General features: G+C 35.6%; 1 protein-coding gene across 1 annotated transcript in view; it reads left to right on the top strand.

Annotated features, from left to right (window-relative positions):
- Positions 1 to 12,859, top strand: part of LOC131857013 (uncharacterized) — a 35,699-nt gene extending 22,840 nt beyond the window's left edge. The window contains exon 3 of the mRNA XM_059208999.1: positions 12,493 to 12,859. Within this exon, the coding sequence (XP_059064982.1) occupies positions 12,493 to 12,859 (367 nt within the window). The remainder of the gene's footprint in view (positions 1 to 12,492) is intronic.
- Positions 12,860 to 18,910: the final 6,051 nt, after the last annotated feature.

The raw sequence follows: 18,910 nt of genomic DNA, 5'->3' as shown, positions 1-18,910 counted from the left end.
CAGTGGGATTTGTGACCCACAATATTCACTTACTGGCCAATAAGAGAATATTTCTTACAATAGGGGCCTGCACATGCAGGAAGGCCAACTGCCTAGAGCTCACTGTTCAATGAGAAGTCACACTGACTTACAATAAGGATTATACTAATCCAATGACTTGTACTGCTTTACAATAGCATCTCCAATGCCAGATTTAGTATCGGTTCTTGTTCTGTTCTTTACATATACCCTTGACTAATTCACACATTAGGTTTGCCTAATAATTTTCTTTATGCTCACTACATTACCTCTCTAAATGTCTACAATGATCTCCTTTATATACAAGAGCCATTTTACAATTTGCCAAGTCGGCTTACAATAATAAACAAAATATTACATATCAAAAATCCTGTCGGCCTCTATGCCGGTATACATCTTTTTTTCTGTGCCGGTGCTAGTGCTGGTGTAGAGTGATCTTGTTGATGTCGGTGCACTGTCTTGCCTGTGTAAAGCTTTTCCGGTATGATGTCTTGCCGATGCCATAGGATTGCAAGGTTGCCATCAATGACAAAACCTTCAATCACATACAATGTCTCATTGGAGTGTGCATATGCCAACAATCTCCCCCTTTGGCATTGATGGCAACACTCATGAGAAATTTCAAAAAGTGTCCATAATGTGTAGTCCAAAAATTTACCAAAAAATGTTTACCAAAAATATGAAGGGCTCCCCCTGAGCATATGATTCTTGTCTTTGAACTTTCTCATCCTACTACTCCCCCTTTGGCATCAATGACAAAGGTTGTCAAGATGTTAGTAGAGTTTGTAGTTACATCTGCCCATATCCTCAACCCTGTAGTTGGGTAGTTATTATCTGAAAAAGATCGCCCAAAATTAAGTTTATACTATCCATAAACTTTTTGCTATCTTTTATTGTTGTTCCAGTCCTCTTCACAGTACCGGTGAGATGCTACAAATGCTCTGCCGGTGTTTTACTTCCCTGTGCTAATGCCTCTGAGATTTCCTTCCGCAGAGATGCTAAATAGTCCAATCTGGGACTCAGTTTAGATCTCAAGTGTTTTGCCTTGTTTATTATTCTCTCTTTCTCTCTTTCCTATTTAAGCAATTCTTCCTCAAAATTTGCTAACTTTTCTTCAAAAACAGATAATGAATCTGGTGAGTTGACAAAATTGTCTGCAAGTTTATTTATCTCATCCCGTGTCTTGCTTATTTTCTTGTCAATATCTACAGTCAAGAAGTTTGTTTTGCATGTGTCTTTATACATATTTTTATACTCTTTCAACAAACTACATAGTTCCGGTAGAAGTGTGTCAAAATCTCTGTTACACTTCTTTATTTCTTCTTCAAAGAATTTCTGTTTCTCCTTTTCTACCATGTCCTTTACTGATTCTTCCTTTATTTTCTCAATATTTTTAGAAATGTATTTACATAATGTATCCAATTGTCCTAAAGAATCTTTATTATCTATATTACAATTAGGAGCAATTATCTTCAAAATTGGTATTGAATCATCTATTGCTTTATAAGCCTGTGAACTGTAGTCAGTTATTTTCTTTATGGATTCAAGTAATACCTCAGTCACATTTGTTGACTTGAATGTTGATGATGATGACCCAACAAACTGAGTATCGGTGGAAGTGACTATGCTTGTATTGACCTCTGGCAGGTCAGTTTGTGTTTGCATTTCTTTTAGCACTGGTTTTCCTGCTTCATTGCTTACCGGTGGCACTGTTTCCTTGTGAACTTGTTCTAGAGCCTTTAGCTCTGTTGGTTTCTTTGTTTGTGCCTCAGATTCCATCTCTTTCCCTGTATCCTCTGCCGGTTTGTTTGTATCTCCTGTTACCGGAGGCTCTTTAGCCATATCGGATTTGTCAGTTGTATCTTTGTCAACTGTTATGTTGATCTTTTGGGTATCAACATTTACAGTGTATGGGACTTCAGGATTTGGATTGCTATCCTCTACATCCATTCTTTCTGTTGCCGGTTGGTCTTCAGTGGTTGTAATTTTCACAGGTGGAGGTAGGTTGTCTTTAACCTTTATGCTTGGAGGTCCACCAACTTTGCCTTTCCCTTTGTCCCTATCCTTCTGATATACTTTAATAGGCTTAGGGTTCCTGTATTCTTCTTGTTTTTCCTTCTCAACCAGGAATATGTCCCAACCATCTTTTGTTTCCTCTGTAACTTCAGTAACTCTTCCTGCCATCAGTGAAATATGCCGGTGTGCAGTAGAGAAAACTGTCTAGTTTGCCTAAGCAATCAAATCATCAATTTCCTTTGGAGAGTTTACCGGATATACAGCAAGTAGTTTTTCTATTTTTATTTTCTTGTCTAATTCAATCACTGCTTGCCTTCTGGCTTCAAGTCTTTTGTACAAATCATCAGGAATTTCATTGACAACTTCCATCAAAAACTTTTTGTACATGTCCATATGCAATATTACACTTTCCTCAACTTGCCCTTTCTCATCAGTAGATAGAGTGTCATAAATTTTCTCTATGTTTTTCAATTTTCCTTCCTCTGTGATCTCATTTAGCAATATGTCTAGAGGTGCCAAGTCAGTTTTTGTCTTTTTCTTTTTTTTAGGGGTTAGCTTCTTCTTAGGTGTGACCTTTCTCACCGGAGATCTCACTGCTTGTTGCTTCTGCCTTGTCCTTCTAGGTGAAGGAGTGGTTGCCGGTGAGGGATCTCTTTTCCTAACAACTTTTTAAAAAGTTACTGGTATGTCACCTTCCGAAGAAGTACCTACCGGTGATAGATGAGCTTCAGGTTGTGGGGCTGCCAACTCATCTTCTGTTATGCCAGTTTTCTTTAATACATCTTCCTTAATGACCTTTGCTTGTCTAGATCCTTTCCTCACTAATGCCTCTACCTTCTTTACTCTTTTCTTAGACTGTATTTGGCTTTCTATGGTTTCAACACTACCAAATACTTCTTCCTTAGGTTCTTTGGGGGCTTCCAAAAGTGCTTTAGCATAAGTTTCAACTATGTGGTCATTTGTCTCATAGCCCATTTCGGTTACCCAGATTGTCCTTGGGATGACTGCTTCCATCCATATTTCATCTTTCTTAATAACAAAGCATATACCATCTTTGTATTTGTCTACAATTTTCTAAGATAACCTTATTCTTTTCTTCATTTTTGTCTTCAATGCTTGGAAAAAAGTCATGAATGTTGTTTTCCTTGTTCTCACCCATGGTATTAAACAGTTCATGTCAATTGCTTTCCTACCGGTATGTCATATCCTAGTTCTTTATATCCTATACCGGGAACCTGTTTTGTTATATGAAGCATTAGGCATACTAACAGATTTCCAAATCTGAAAGTTCCTTTCTTATCCCTCTTTATCTTTCCAAGGTTGTCTATCAGTTCATCTTTTAACCATTCACAGATGTCAATTTTTGCATTGTCTGTTACCATTTCATAAGCACTCTTAATGCATAAACTTGAAACTGAGTTAAGTCTATTAGCATGAGTGGCTTTGTAACCTAATATCATACTTATGAATCTCACATTGATATCTTTTACATCATTAACCCTTAGAGATCTCTTATCGAATGTTGCACTTGTTAGGTTTATGACTAAATCATTGGAAACCTTCTTGTTTTTGTCAGGTTTTTTATCGGTGGTCGGTAACCCTATGATAGCCTTTACCGCTTCCTTGGTAATCTTATGAATTGTATCTAACCAAAAAAATTCTCCATGAACTCTGCTTAACACTATCCTAATCACATCCTTAGGAAATTCAGGAATGCTAATGATTTCTGTGAATCCTAGGGTTTCAATAACCTTGTGTTCAGCTTTAACATTGCTGGTATCATTACATATCTTGGTATTATACATGGTTTTGATTTCCTCATCTCCTAACTCTTCAATGTTGTAGTGGATGTACATTCTAGGGTCTTCAGCATATACAACACCTTTAGGAATTTGAGAAAATGCACCTAAGGTATCATCCTTCTTTGCTATCTCGACGACTAACTGAAATACAGGCCTAGGTTTTTTAATTACTTCCAGAACAGTAGGGTTTGCTATGTATTCAATTGCAGAGGTGGATGCCATGATTAAATACCTTTTTCTATCTTGGATGGATGATTGCTTGGAGTGTGCTTGCTTCTTGCTCGAAATGCCTTAGCTCGCGCTCTCTGAAAGTTTGAAATCACGGTGAAATGAAATGGAGCCAAAACCTTATTTTTATAATGTCTTTTCGCTATCTACCACATTAATTGCATGCCAGTTAAGTATTCACTTAACATTGTTTGCTAGTAATAAGTAATTTTCAACTTCTTATCTCTAACCGAGGGAATAATAGCACATGTGTCATTAGTTTGCCAAACCCTCAAGGAAATTTTCTTCAATTAGATGAAGAACTTCCTGCCGGTGGAGCACCGCTTTGTCCTGTCGGTGGAGCATTTGTTGGTTCTACCGGTGGAGGAGTATTCCCAATATTTAGATCAGCTTTTCTAATCCATTTCTTCGAGAATTCTTGCTTAACCTCTTCAAGTTTTTCTTTACCTTTCAAGCTAGCACTTTTGTTGTCTACCGGTGTACCTTTACTTCTACAAAATTTAGCAATATGCCCGCTCTTGTTACATGCATAACAAGTTATATTATTTTTTTGAATAGCTTTCCCATAACCTATGCCGGTTTGTGTTCTGCATTGATTAGATAAATGTCCAAATCTTCCACAAACATAACATCTCACATTCATTCTGCAGTTTTCAGAGTTATGACCAACTTTGTTGCATTTTGAACATTGACTGGTGGATGTATTGATATTCTGATAATTCCTAGATCTACATTCATTTTCCCTATGACCATACTTACTACAGTTAAAGCATTTTCCATTGAATTTATAAGCATTAGGTGGTCTTACCAGTTTGCTGTGATCCTGAGTATTTGCAGTACTGGAGCTTTCACCAACTTCAAAGCCAATTCCAGAAGTGTCACCTTTAGGTTTTTGATTCTTCAATAAGGTACCAAATTCTTCTGAGCTTTTCTTGAATTTTTCTTTATGTTGATTTGCAGTTTCCAATTCCCTTTTCAAGATTTCTTTTTGTCTCATCAGTTCATTTGAGTCATTCTGAGTATGCATCAGATCTGTCTTCAACATGTCATTTTCATAGCTAAGTCTTGTATTCTCATTTGCTGCATCACTTAGTCTTCTGGTCAAATCTTCTTCATTCTTCTTTCTATCCTCAATCTCTTTGCAAAATCTCATAGTCATATCATGCATTTCATTTTTTGTTGTCATGTTCTCTTGTTTCAGCTTGCTTATCATGTCATTAAGCGATTCCTTTTCATCATTCTCATTTTGTAATTTTTCACAAAGTTCTCTTCTTTTATTTCTTGCAACAGTAAGATTTTCTTGAAGTGCCTGAATGATATCCTGAGCTGCTCTTAAATCATCTTCTAATTTGATATTTTTCAACTCCTCTGCATCATAGTTAGTAAGAGCTCCTTCAAGTTGCTTCATCAGATTTTCCATCTTTACCGGTGTCAAGATCTTAATCAAGCTGTTAGGCTTCTGAAAATAGAGGACCAAGCTCTGATACCAATTGTTAGGATTCCCACAGATACTGAGAGGGGGGGGGGGGGGGGTGAATCAGTATCTAACCGGTGATAAGAATTTCTTAAGTTAAAACATGCAGAACATAAAATAACAGTATACCGGTATGCAAGAATTAATGCAATAAACAGAATCAAAAACATCCACATGAAAAGAACACCATAACACAAGATGTTTAACAAGGAAACCCGATGTGGGAAAAACCTCGGTGGGATTTGTGATCCACAATATTCACTTACTGGTCAATAAGAGAATATTTCTTACAATAGGGTCTTGCACATGTAGGAAGGCCAACTACCTAAATGTCACTGTTCAATGAGAAGTCACACTGACTTACAATAAGGATTATACTAATCCAATGACTTGTACTGCTTTACAATAGCATCTCCAATGCCAGATTCAGTATTGGTTCTTGCTCTGTTCTTTACATATACCCTTGACCTATAATTCGCACATTAGGTCTACCTAATAATTTTCTTTATGCTCGCTACATTACCTCTCTAAATGTCTACAATGATCTCATTTATATACAAGAGTCATTTTACAATTTGCCAAGTCGTCTTACTTAAACAAAATATTACATATCAAAAACCCTGTCGGCCTCTATGCCAGTATACATCTTTTCTTCTGTGCCGGTGCCGGTGCCGGTGTAGAGTGATCTTGTTGATGCCGGTGCACTATCTTGCCTGTGTAAAGCTTTGCTGGTATGATGTCTTGCCGGTGCCATAGGATTGCAAGGTTGCCATCAATGACAAAACCTTCAATCACATACAATGTCTCATTGGAGTGTCCATATGCCAACAAAAACATCAAGGCTCTTTGAACTGATTACAACTAAGAAAAGATCATACTTGCAAGATGTTTTATGTGACAAAAATACATTTCAAATAGCATGCATGTTTACTTGTGGTTTTGATCTTTTGCTTATCATATCTCATGAGCACCTCCAGGATGTCTCACGACTAGAGAAGCAAGGAATGAATGTGATGTTTTATTTGTCTGCTATATGTGAGTGAAACCTTTTACCATGCAAATTTGTCCTACAAAGCAATTAGGTGGCATATCGCCGAGGACATTTCAGATTTAGATTGGCTTAAGGTTAACTCTTGTTTGATCTTGTACGTTTAAGCAAGCAACACTCAGGTTGTCTTGGTTCAATTATACCTAGACGCTTGTGCTATCTTGCAATATCAAAATCCATGTAAGTTATACTCAGGTCATTATAGTTTAATTATACCATGATGCTTGTATCAAATTTAAACATATCAAGGCTTGATGACGAAAACAAAGGAAGCACTGAAAATTTGATCCAAACAGATGGCAACATTTGGGAACGAGAATGCATTTTAATCTTGCAATAGTTGCATTATCATTGTATAACATATCAAGCATTAGTTGCATTATCATGTTAATGTGCATATTAGATTGCATTTAGTAGCATATCATTTTAATCATTGTATTTAGTGGCATATAATTGCATTTAGTTGCATCATCATATTTCATTGTTACATCCATCTCATGCATATCCATCACATCATCATGGAGTATTTCTTCAACTTCATATCTTCATCATTTATCCAATTCTCATCTATCATGTCTTATACAGGATGTATCTTTCCTGAAACTAGACATTTTGATCATGTCTTATACAAGATATATCGTTCCTGAAACCATACGCTTTGATCATCTTTCTCTTATACAGGAGGTGTCATTTCCGAAACTAGACTTGATGTCAATCTTATTAATTCTATTAATCCAATCAATTTGATCAACCTTATCAATCCAATCAAACCCATGCATGTCATCAATCTATTCACTATTCTATCTTTACTATAACATTCTTCTTCTTTCAGTAGATCCTTCATGACCTTAAGGCACAAACAATCTCTCGAGGGGGCATCATCATATCTGTTTCATATCAACATTGGTTCTATCATCGAATTTCATATCGACACAATTTTTCATATCTAGGGCATCATATCGACATTTTGGACAAGCATCATCATATTGAAAAAAAAAATGACGACAAATCAAGCATTTTTATCTGAATCAACATGTGGTCACACGTTACTTCAAAGATGGGCAAAATGTAGACACCTAAAAATTGCACAACTAATTAAATGAGTTTATATTTGTTTAATTACCCTAATCCTCCTATTGACTAAACTAAGGTTTAATCAATATCATTTTTCTTCTAATCAACCATTAATCAAATTAAAGATTTAAGTAATTCCCCCTTTCTTCTATCTAACCCATTTTAATCAAATTCAACATTTAATTAAATATCCCCTTTTAGCCATTTTAATTAAATTCAACATTTAATTAAATATCCCCTTTTAGCCATTTTAATTAAATTCTACATTTAGTTAAATATCCCCTTCTAGCCATTTTAATCAAATTCAACATTTAATTAAAATCCCCTTTCTATTTTAATTAAATTCAAAATTTAATTAAAATCCCCTTTCCCATTCAATTAAATCTACATTTAATTAAAAATCCTCATTTTCCTCACCCCACTTGCATTTTACAACATATGCAAGTTGCATCTCCTTTTGACTAAAATAAATCTTTTATTTTATCTTAAAAAATGTATTTTCCTCCACCCACTAGCATTTTCCTACAAATGCAAGTTGCACCATAATTTTAAATAAAAAATTATTTATTTGAAATCCTATTTATCCCCACCCACTTGAAACCTTTAATGGCTTCCCTTAAAGTTTTCAAGCCTTTAATGACTCCCTTCTAGAGTCTTCTCAAACCTTTAATGGTTTCCTTTAAAGTTTTTTTAAGCCTTTAATGGTTTCCCTCAAAGTCTTCAAGCATTTAATGCTTTATCCCCTTTTTCTCATTTAAATAAATTAAGATTTATTTAAATAAAATCCAAAATTCACATTCACATTTAAATAAATTAATATTTATTTAAATATCTATCCAAATGCAAGTTGCATTTATTTTAGTTTAAATAAATCTTTTTATTTTAATTAAAAATTCCTATTTCTCCCACTTGCATTCTCTTACATTTTCCATTAACTTCCTAAGCATTATTTTAGAACCTCTCAAAACCCACTTAATTAATCTAATTCTTCTATCATGGTCACATCCCTAAATTTTGGGGAAGTCACTTCTAATTTTGGAAGAAAGTCTTCTAAATGCATTTAAAGTTTTATCTTTTCAACAAGCTAACTTTTTTGAGTTCCCTAAATTTGTAGGACTTTCACAAAAGTCTTGAAGGTTATCTAACTTCCAACAAGATAACCTCCAAGGTCTCCAAAGAGCTTTTAATGCTCTTAAAAAATTTCACATTTTCAACACATTGAGCTTTGCACAAGATTTTGTCCATTGGACAATATCCTTATTCTTTGGATAAAATCTTTATTCCATGAATTTGTCCACATGAGATTAACCATTAAGTCTTCTAAAACATTTAATGCCTCCCTCTCCTCTCAAGCAATCTCATGGTGGCACTTGTCAATATGGGATTGGGTTGAAAATCTCACATGGATTGATAACTTTCAATCTTGACCCTCCTTAAGCCAATTCAATCTTGGCCATCAAATTCTCTAATTCTTCTATAAATAGAGCCCATTTCTCCTTCAATTCATATCTCAATCTTGTGCATCTAAATTATAGTAATTTTGCAGGTTAAGGAGCTTATCTTGTCATCTTCAAGCATTCAAGCCATCTTCAAGCATCCAAGCCATTTACCATTTGTATTAGCGTTTTAGCTTCATTTTAGCATATCATCTAGTTAATTGCATATCATCTCATAGTATTTTATACTCATCTACTTTAATTAACTCATCTAGCATCATCTAATCTTCAATTTGGAATACATTTAGCATCTTAATCATCTAGTGTTACATCTTACATCCTATCTTCATCCATCATCTCATCTTAGCTAAGATTTTAGTTGCATCCATTTTGATCTTAGCACATCACTAAAATATCGTTCTCTAGGTTGTCATCTAAGAGATCAAGCGCTCTTCCAAGTGAGGGCCACCTTGAATGTTAAAGATATTTAGAGATAGAGGGCAATGAGGCGATTTTAGGAGTTTTAGATCCACTAACTTGTTTATGATTTCTAACTCTAATGTAATGCTTCATTGGTGTGTTTGAAGTGTTTTTCTTCTTGCAGGTTGAAGACCACATTTTTGGCATATAATTTGATTATTGACAATAATGACTCATTGTAAATGGTAGCATATCACTATCAATTTGGTTGATTGATTATATTTCATGAAAACCCGACGATATTATCACGGGTTATGCTTTAGTCTAAGGATGCCGACGTGACTCCACATAGGAGTCACGACTCCTTGAGGAATCATGTCGGTTCCACAATGAGTTGTGACTCCTTTGTGGACCACCATTGCTTTAAATACCTCACTGTTGATGGAAGCAAAGGCACAAGACAAAGACAGATAGCAGACCGACAATATGGAAAAGGTGATAGCCGTGGAAGAGATAACCACTTGTGTGTATCGCGTTTTGTAATTTGCAACTACTTGGATCAAAGGCAAGGTAAATGTGATAAACAAGAGCAATCAATATTGTTGAAATAATATACAACAGTCACATCCTTGCATGTATGGCAGTTGACATCTTTGTTTATAAGTATTATATTATAAAATAAAAGTTGCATATATATAATCTGATCCACTTTAACATGGTATCAGAGCCAGCATAAGTAAAAGATCTGATAAGACTTATATAGATGAGATTACGCTCTATATCTTCACGAATTTCTTTAACTCTCTTCTACACATCAAAATGGTGAATGGTGTTAGATTCGATGATTGACTTGATGAAGCCTCCAAATTTGTATCTTGGAAGTTTAGGATCATGCTTTCTTTAAGAGAAAATAAATTAAATGAATTCGTAAAGAAAGCTATACCTGTACCTGATGAAGAAGTGAAAAGCCTCAATGGATGAAAATGAACAAAAAAGCCATGAAAATGTTGGTGGATGCAGTAAAAGACTATATTGTACCAATTATCTCAAAATTGGAAACGACCTATGATTTTTTTAAATCATTAAAAAGTATGTATGAGATAGATAATACTAGTAGAGCTCTCGCATTAAAGCAACAACTCCACCATGTTAAAATGATCAAGGGCGAAACTATCACCGCATACTACATGAGGATAACAAAAATAAGAGATCAGATCTCCACCATTGGTCACACAATTGAAAGTAAAGAGTTAACCATGTTGGCCCTCAATGGTCTCCCTTCTTCTTGGGAATCATTCATTCAGGGGACAAGTGCACGATCTAAACTTCCTAAGTTTGATCGTCTAAAAAATGATTGCATTCAAGAAGAGTCGAGACTAATCATAAGAGGGATTGGACAAAGCTCCACGAATGAGGACATTCATGTACTAGCCACACACTCCACCAAGAAGGAGGGAAAGAAAGGATACTTCAAAAGGAAGAAAGACAAATAATCAAATGGTGTTTCTACGTCCTAGAGAAGGAAGGATATGTCAAAAGTACAATGTTCTAGTTGTGACAAATATGGCCGCTATGCTATGAAATGTCCTACCAAGACCATGCCTCAAGTCTCCATTGCACATGTTGACGAAACCCTTCCTCAAGGAGATTCAGATGGATTCAACTTCTATTAAGCTTTGTCAAGTTATGTGGCTACCAGTCACAACACATGGATAATTGATAGTGGGACATCACGCCACATCACATTATTTAGAGAATACCTAGATAACTTGGTGGAAAATACTTCAAATGAGAAATTTACCATTGGAGATGACTCTAGCTATTTAGTAAAAGGAGTTGGGACCTCTACCTTACAACTAAAATCAGGCATCTCTTTACAATTGACTGATGTATTATTCATACAAGGGATCAAACGTGACTTGGTCTCCATATCAGCCCTAGAAGACCTATGTTACCAATTTTCTTTCATGGATGGCAATGTCCTAGCATGGCCCAAGAAGACAAACATCAAGAAGGCTCAAACTATAGGAATTCGCCATGGGTGTCTCTATCAACTTTGCACTACTTCTCCTCGAGCACTAATTCATGATTCTTCAAATACATGTGAGATTTGGCATAGAAGATTGGGACATCTTCATTTTTGTGCTCTACCATTGACGGAAAAGATGGTGACATGACTTCCCAAGATTAACCAAGAACGTGAAGGAACCTAAAAAAGGATGTGCCTTGGGGAATAACACTAAAGGTACTTTTCATAACAATGAAAGTAGATCTAAATATGTTTTAGAACTTATTCATTTAGACTTATGAGGGCCTATGACAATAGATTCCTTAGTTGGGCTCTTGTACTATGTTACTTTCATTGATGAATATTCTAGGAAAACTTGGATATCTTTTTTGAAAATTAAAGAATCTAATGAAGTACTAATGAGGTTTAAGGAATTCAAAGCCCTAAGTGAAAATATGTTAGGGAAAAGAATCAAAACCTTAAGATCAGATAATGGAGGAGAGTATACCTCTTATAACTTTAGAAACTTTTGTAGTGATGCTGGGATTAAGAGGGAGTTTAGTGTTCCCTATAACCCTCAACAAAATGGTGTGGCAGAAAGGAAAAATAGGACCATTGTAGAATCAACCAAAGCCATGATACATGACCAAAATCTTGATACCTCTTTTTGGGTTGAGGCTTCTAGAACTGCTGTTTATATTCAAAATAGCAGCCCTCACAAAATTTTGGGAAATAAAACACCTGAGAAAGCATTCATTGGAGTAAAACCTAATGTAAGTCAGTTGAGAATCTTTGGTTTCCCAGCATACATACACATACCCAAAGATAAAATATCAAAATTCAAACCTTCAGACAAGAAGGGAGTTTTTGTAGGCTACAGTGAAACATCTAAAGCCTATAGGATTTATATTCCAGGACAAATATTGATTAAGTAGGGATGTAATCTTTGAACAAGATGTTGCTTTCAGAAAATCCAAGGACATTCATGAGATATACATTGAAGATCAAGAACCTCCTCAAAGCATGGAAGAAGACCATACTCCAGAGATTCAGAGGAAGACTCGTGAACTTGTGGAAGATAATAATCCAAATGAAACCTTGGATCCTACTGATGTGCCTATAGACATTGTTGTAAACCGGAAAATACCTCTTTCGGCAAGAAAAATGATACAAGAGGCTGAAGGCTTTGCAACACCAAAAGGAACCTTTAGGGAAAGTAAAAGACCACACAGATTCTCCATCTATGCTGCATTAATGAGTGAAATCATTGAGTCAAAACCCACTAGTGTTGAGGAAGCCTCTAGTCTTCAAGTTTGGAAAGATGCTATGGCATAAGAATACCAACCTATTTTGAAGAATGATGTTTGGGACATTGTTCCTAGACCAGAAGGTAAATCAGTTGTTTCCTCAAAATGGCTCTTCAAAATTAAACATGATGGTGATGGTAGTATAAAAAAATATAAAGCCAAATTTGTAGCTAGAGGATTTTCTCAAAAGAAAGGTATTGACTACGAAGAAACCTTTGCTCTTGTTGTTCGATATACCTCTGTTAGAACCATGATTTCTATTGCTACATCTAAGGGGTGGAAAATCCATCAAATAGATGTAAAGACAACCTTCCTCAATGGTGTGATTGAGGAAGAGGTCTACATTGAGCAACCTGAGAGTTTTGTGATTCATGGGAAGGAGTCTCATGTTTGTAAATTAAAGAAGGCATTGTATGGTCTTAAAAAATCTCCTCCTGCTTGGTATGAAAGGATTGACCATTACTTTTTGGGCTTGGGTTTCTTCAAGAATGATGGAGATTCTAACTTATATTTCAAGGTAATTAATGGAGAAATATTAATCCTAATTATTTATGTTGATGACCTATTAATTACAGGAGAAGATCATCTCATTATCAAATGCAAGCAAGAATTAGCATCTGAATTTGATATGAAAGATCTAGGTCTATTGCACTATTTTCTTGGTTTAGAAGTATGGCGGAAATCTGATGGAAACATTCTAAGTCAAGGAAAGTATACTATTGATATTCTGAAAAAGTTTGGAATGACGGATTGCAAATCCATGGTCACACCTATGGAACCAAACTTAATAAACTTAACAGATCCCACTCTTTACAGGCAAACGATTGGGTCCTTGATGTACTTGGTCAACACTAGACCAGATATTTGTCATGCAGTGAGTGCACTTAGTCAGTTCATGAGTGAACCAAGACAAATACATTTGGTTGTGGCAAAGCATATTCTGAGATACCTGCGTGGCACAATTGGATATGGTTTAAAATATGATGATGTGGACTTGAACCTTCATGGGTATACTGATTCTGATTGGGTTGGGCATGTAATTGATCGGAAAAGAACATCTGGGTGTTGTTTTAGTTTGGGTTCAACAATGATCTCCTAGTTTAGTAGGAAGTATAGATGTATAAAAATGACCATATTCCTAAATGAATATTTTATGTTCATTTCTCTATTTAATTAAATCCAATTTAATTGAATAACCCACATTCCTCTATTTAATTAAGTAAATTACTCAATTAAATTCACTATACCTCTTTAATAGAATAAATCATTTTATTCAATTAAATCCCCTTTTCACTTTTTAATTAAATTCAAATTTAATTAAAATGGTTATCCTAAATTGAATAAATCTAATTTATTTAATTTCCCTAATTACAACCAAATTGAATTAAATCCATTTTATTCAATTAAAACCTATTATCCCTTCATCCACTTGCAAAATCCTACACCTCCCACTTGCATCCTAACCCTCTTACTAATTTCTTCTAGAATCCATCTAATCCTAATTAATTAACCCAAACCCATTCATTATCCCCTTTTCCTAAAATTGAGGAGGTCACTTCTCAAATTTGGAGTAAAGTCTTCTAAGAGCATTAAAGCCTTTATAAATTCAACAAGCTAACTTGTTGAATACCCCCAAATTTAGAAGGACTCTTACAAATTTGTCCCCAAAGTCTTCATAACCATTAATGGTTAACTCAACCCTTTAGCATGGTTAAAGAATTTCCATAAACTCAACCTCCATGTAACCCAAGGGTCTCATCAAGCATTTATTTCTTTGACCATGGTTATCCTTAATCCTTTGCACAAGAGTTTATCCTTTGGATAAAAGCTTTATCCATTGGATAACCCTAACTTAACCTTAAACCCTTAACCCCTAGGGTAACCATGAGGTCTTCTCAAGCATTTAATGCTTCTTACATCTCCTCTCAGCCAACCTTATGTTGACAATTGTCACCATTTCATTGGTACCAATTGCAAACATGGATTCCCAACTTTCAAATTTAGCCCTTAATTAACTCTTTCAATCCTGACCATCCATTGCCCTATTTTTGCTATAAATAGAGCTCTCATTCCTCCATTTTTTAGATATCCAAGTCTTTAGCATCACACTTATACTAAAATCCATCTAAGCTTAAAAAAATCATTTGTGCTCATCATTTAGTCTCTCTTTTAAATAGGAATTAATCTAAATAGGCATGTTGAGTATTTTCCTTATCATTTAGCTTAATCATAGACTAATATGACATGCTAGGATAGTCTTGTTTAGTAATCTTGTCATCTTATAATTAGTTTATGACATTTATAGGATCATGCATAGCTTAGGATACATCTCATCTTAAAATCAAACCAAACATCCCTCGTTCTTGCATTTGTCATCCCTAAACCACTTTGCTCAGTGATCTGAGAGCAAAGACTTTGGTTTGAGGGACCTTGTGAGATAGAGAACTATGGAACCAACCTTAGGAAGCTGAGCCATACTTCATGACTCCATACCTTGCACCAAGAAGTCTTGTGGGTGTGTGAGCAAGGCTCCTTAGAACTCCATTTTTTTCACATTTCAAGTTCTATCAACCTGCTTTTCTCGCATACATTTCTGGTGCCCACCATGGGGCATCACCCCATATATCAAATCGGTTTTTGAATTTAACCACTTTTGCAGGTCCCTGGGAAACAAGAATCAACGCGTGGGAAACATTCCCTAGCGCATCTGGTTAACAGCCTAGCGCATCCTGCTTACTATTCAGTGCGTTGGGTCCATCATATAGCGCGTGAAGTATTTTCCTTAGCGCATTATATTTCTAATATTTTCCTATAGATCTCGGCGTGGGAGAAAAACAGTGCGGTGCATCCGGAAACCAATTTAGTGCTTTTGGAAAATAGATTAGTGCATTTCACCCATTCTGTAGCGCATCACAGAGAGAGAACAAAATTTACTTTGTAACATAAATCAGATTTAGACTTGTAGAAGTCCACGAAGCCAGTGTTTTTCTAACTACTTTACTTATTATTTTTGCAGGATTACTGATAGTTTCTTGTAGGTTTGGGAGATCATTTTTTTTAGTTAGGATTTAAAATAGTTTGAATTTTTTTACTAACTTAGCCAAGTTAGTTAAAAGTTTGAATTCTTTTAATTTCTTGTTTAAAAGATAAAATTGAACTCACTTTGTTTTGGTCTTTAAAAGGAACAAAAAAAACCAAAAAAAACCATCATTTTTGCTTTTCTAGGAGAACAAATTTGCAAATCAAAAGGCTTAAAAAGAATTTCACCATCCTTTGGTGCATAAGAGGATCCTTCTTTAATTTTGGCAAAGTAAAGAATCACACAAAGTCCAAAGGTCATTTACAAACTTAAAGAGGGAAGATCTTCACCTTTTGAAGCGATTTACTTTGTTGATGAAACATCGGATTTACTTTGTTGACCATTTATTTTCAATAAATCCGAAAATCATTGCCTTGAAAAGTTAAAAAGAACACCATGTTTTCGTGGAGCAACATCTCCATATAGGATTAACAAATCATTCCTTTGAAAGATTAAAAAGAACAACTTGTTTGCCTCGTCTCGAAAGTAGAAGGTATATGCTCTCCCCTTAACTGGGTGATAAAAAATCCAGACTACTCTTACGCTTTCAATCATTTCAAGCGTTTTACAATCCTTTAGCAGGCCTGCCTTCCCGAGGAGTTGAAATCAACTCTTAAAGCCATTTATGGCCGGTGTGAAGGGAACAACCTAAGTGGGAAATGACTTTGACGCCAAGTGTTCCAACCCACTATAATCAAAAGTGGAAAGTGATGAAAGTCCTTTTCAACGGTTACACATAGCGATTAGCCTTCCCCCAGTATCTTTGTGATACATAAAGCCTTTGTTCTAAAGGTTGAGAAGCCTCCTGAGGGAGTTTATCATTGACGGCCGAACAGGAAGCTTGATTACGAACCATAGAAATAGAAACCTTGAGCCGAGTCAGTAACCAGACATTTGTAATATCATAGTGCAAGGGTGGGGAAGAATCCGCCCCCAAGATCGCTCACCATATATTTCCCAAGATAAATACTCAATTGTGAAGCAATTCACTTTGAGTTAATTTCTGGTAAAAGGCAAAAAAATGGGCGCCCTCTAGGGGGTGACACAACTATTTGAGCTGACGAAGTATTGAGACTAGTGGGCTATGATGTTACTTATGACATTTGAATAAAGAGTCTTCTTGAAGTGTATTATTTGTATCCAAATCTGTTAAAACATTGGGGATTCGAGCACATCCTCGCAGAACATACACTTTTTGTTAGAATAAGCAAAATGGTTGTCTCTTTGGTGCTATGTTTGCATTTACTACTTCAGAAAATCATCCATCACAACTGAAAAACTCATTACAAAAATCCAAAAAATTGCAAAAACCAACCAAAGGAAAATATCAGGACAGTCTAGCGCGTGAGAGCAACTTCTTAGCACGTGTGGTATATTTGTTAGCGCATCAGAGCATCTAGTTAGCATGTCCGGTTGAAACAGTAGCGTTCTACCAAAATTTCAAAACAACATTATACAGTTAGCGCGTCCGAAAAATAGCCTAGCGCATTGAAGCATTAGCTTAGTGCGTAGGAGTCAAACAACAACGCGTAAAGTTTAACACTTAGCACGTAGCGGGCCCATATTAGCGCATAACTTTTTGAGAAAAACAGAAGACAAATTTTAGCAATCAAAAACATTTAGCGCATGGCTGGGGGCAGCTTAGTGCGTGAAGAAATTTCTGTAGCGCATCCCGTCTCTATTTTAGTGCGTGACCAAACCCAGAAAAATAGGGGGCAAAACAGTGAAGAATTTTGAAAACTTAGAAGACATTTTTAGTTTCATCAACATCGCTTTTCGTCAAAACAGAGTATCGAAAATAAAGCTTTAAAAACTATTTCTTGAGCAAAATTTGTGTCAAACAAAAGTTGTAAAAATCCAAAATTGGTTGCGCGATAAAATATATCTATCCTATCAAAATCAGGAAGTATCATCACAAGTGACGAATAGGTCCTTTATCATCTCGTGGATTTTATCTCAAAACACTTGTTTAAAACCTTAGGTTGTCAAATCAAGTTTCCATATCGGGAGGCTTTATCCATATCATTTGACACGCTTTGTCATGAAGGGGCATCTAAACCTTCACTTTGATAAAGTAAAGCTTGAATTTTCAAAGCAAGATCAGCTGAATCCAAAACAATTCAAAGGAAACCATTTATCATTTATGCATGACAAATCCCCATATTCTAAGAAGAAAGAATATTTATCATAACACCACGTTGAAGAAACGACAACCAAGTTTTTCTAAATTTGTCAAAAGAAACAAATTTTTATACATCAATCGTCAACTCTTCAAATCTCATTGAACATTCCTTCATCACGTCAAACTTTATATCCAGAACAAATCCAACGAATTTGACAAAGAGCCTTTGAAAACTAGAGCATATTGTCAAAAATCCGCATTCAGTCAAATCATAAATCGTGGGGGAAAGATCAATCCGACATTCTTTCCCGATGAGTGCATCACTTACAACACACCCCGATTTGAACCACCAACCCCAGAACAACATATTGAAGAGGATTTTGTCCCCTTTGTCACAGAAAGCTTCTACTAAAATGCCTGTTACTCGCTCTCAACAAAACAAACAAAGCGAGGCTCAAGCAGAATCCAGTATGAATCGAAGGTTGTCAAATTTTTTTGAAGGTCCACATCTAGAGGATACTGAAATTTCTGAAGAACTTCTTTAGGAATGCCAAGAAAGTGCTTCATTCCAAAAAATTGTGGAAAGACTCATGGAAAATGACAAGGAAAAATACTTGCTCATGCTCACAAGCAAAGGAGTCAAACTCCCTGAAGACTTTGATGCAGACGTGTTTAGAACGAGACCTCAACATCACGAATATCAAGAACGACAATGAGAAGGGGGAGCACGCGATCTTGAACATGATATTCCTGAACAAAACATACCAGAATGACATACACCAAGGCAAAACATTCCTGAGCAACACATCCCCGAGAAAAACATACCATTCCATACACCATTTCAACCCAGGATTAATGCAAGGGAAGAACTCTTCCCT

The sequence above is a fragment of the Cryptomeria japonica genome, chromosome 7, assembly GCF_030272615.1.
Source record: "Cryptomeria japonica chromosome 7, Sugi_1.0, whole genome shotgun sequence".
Taxonomy (NCBI): Eukaryota; Viridiplantae; Streptophyta; class Pinopsida; order Cupressales; family Cupressaceae; genus Cryptomeria; species Cryptomeria japonica.
Note: the sequence above shows the minus strand (reverse complement) of the source record. Positions and strands in the feature narration are given on the sequence as shown.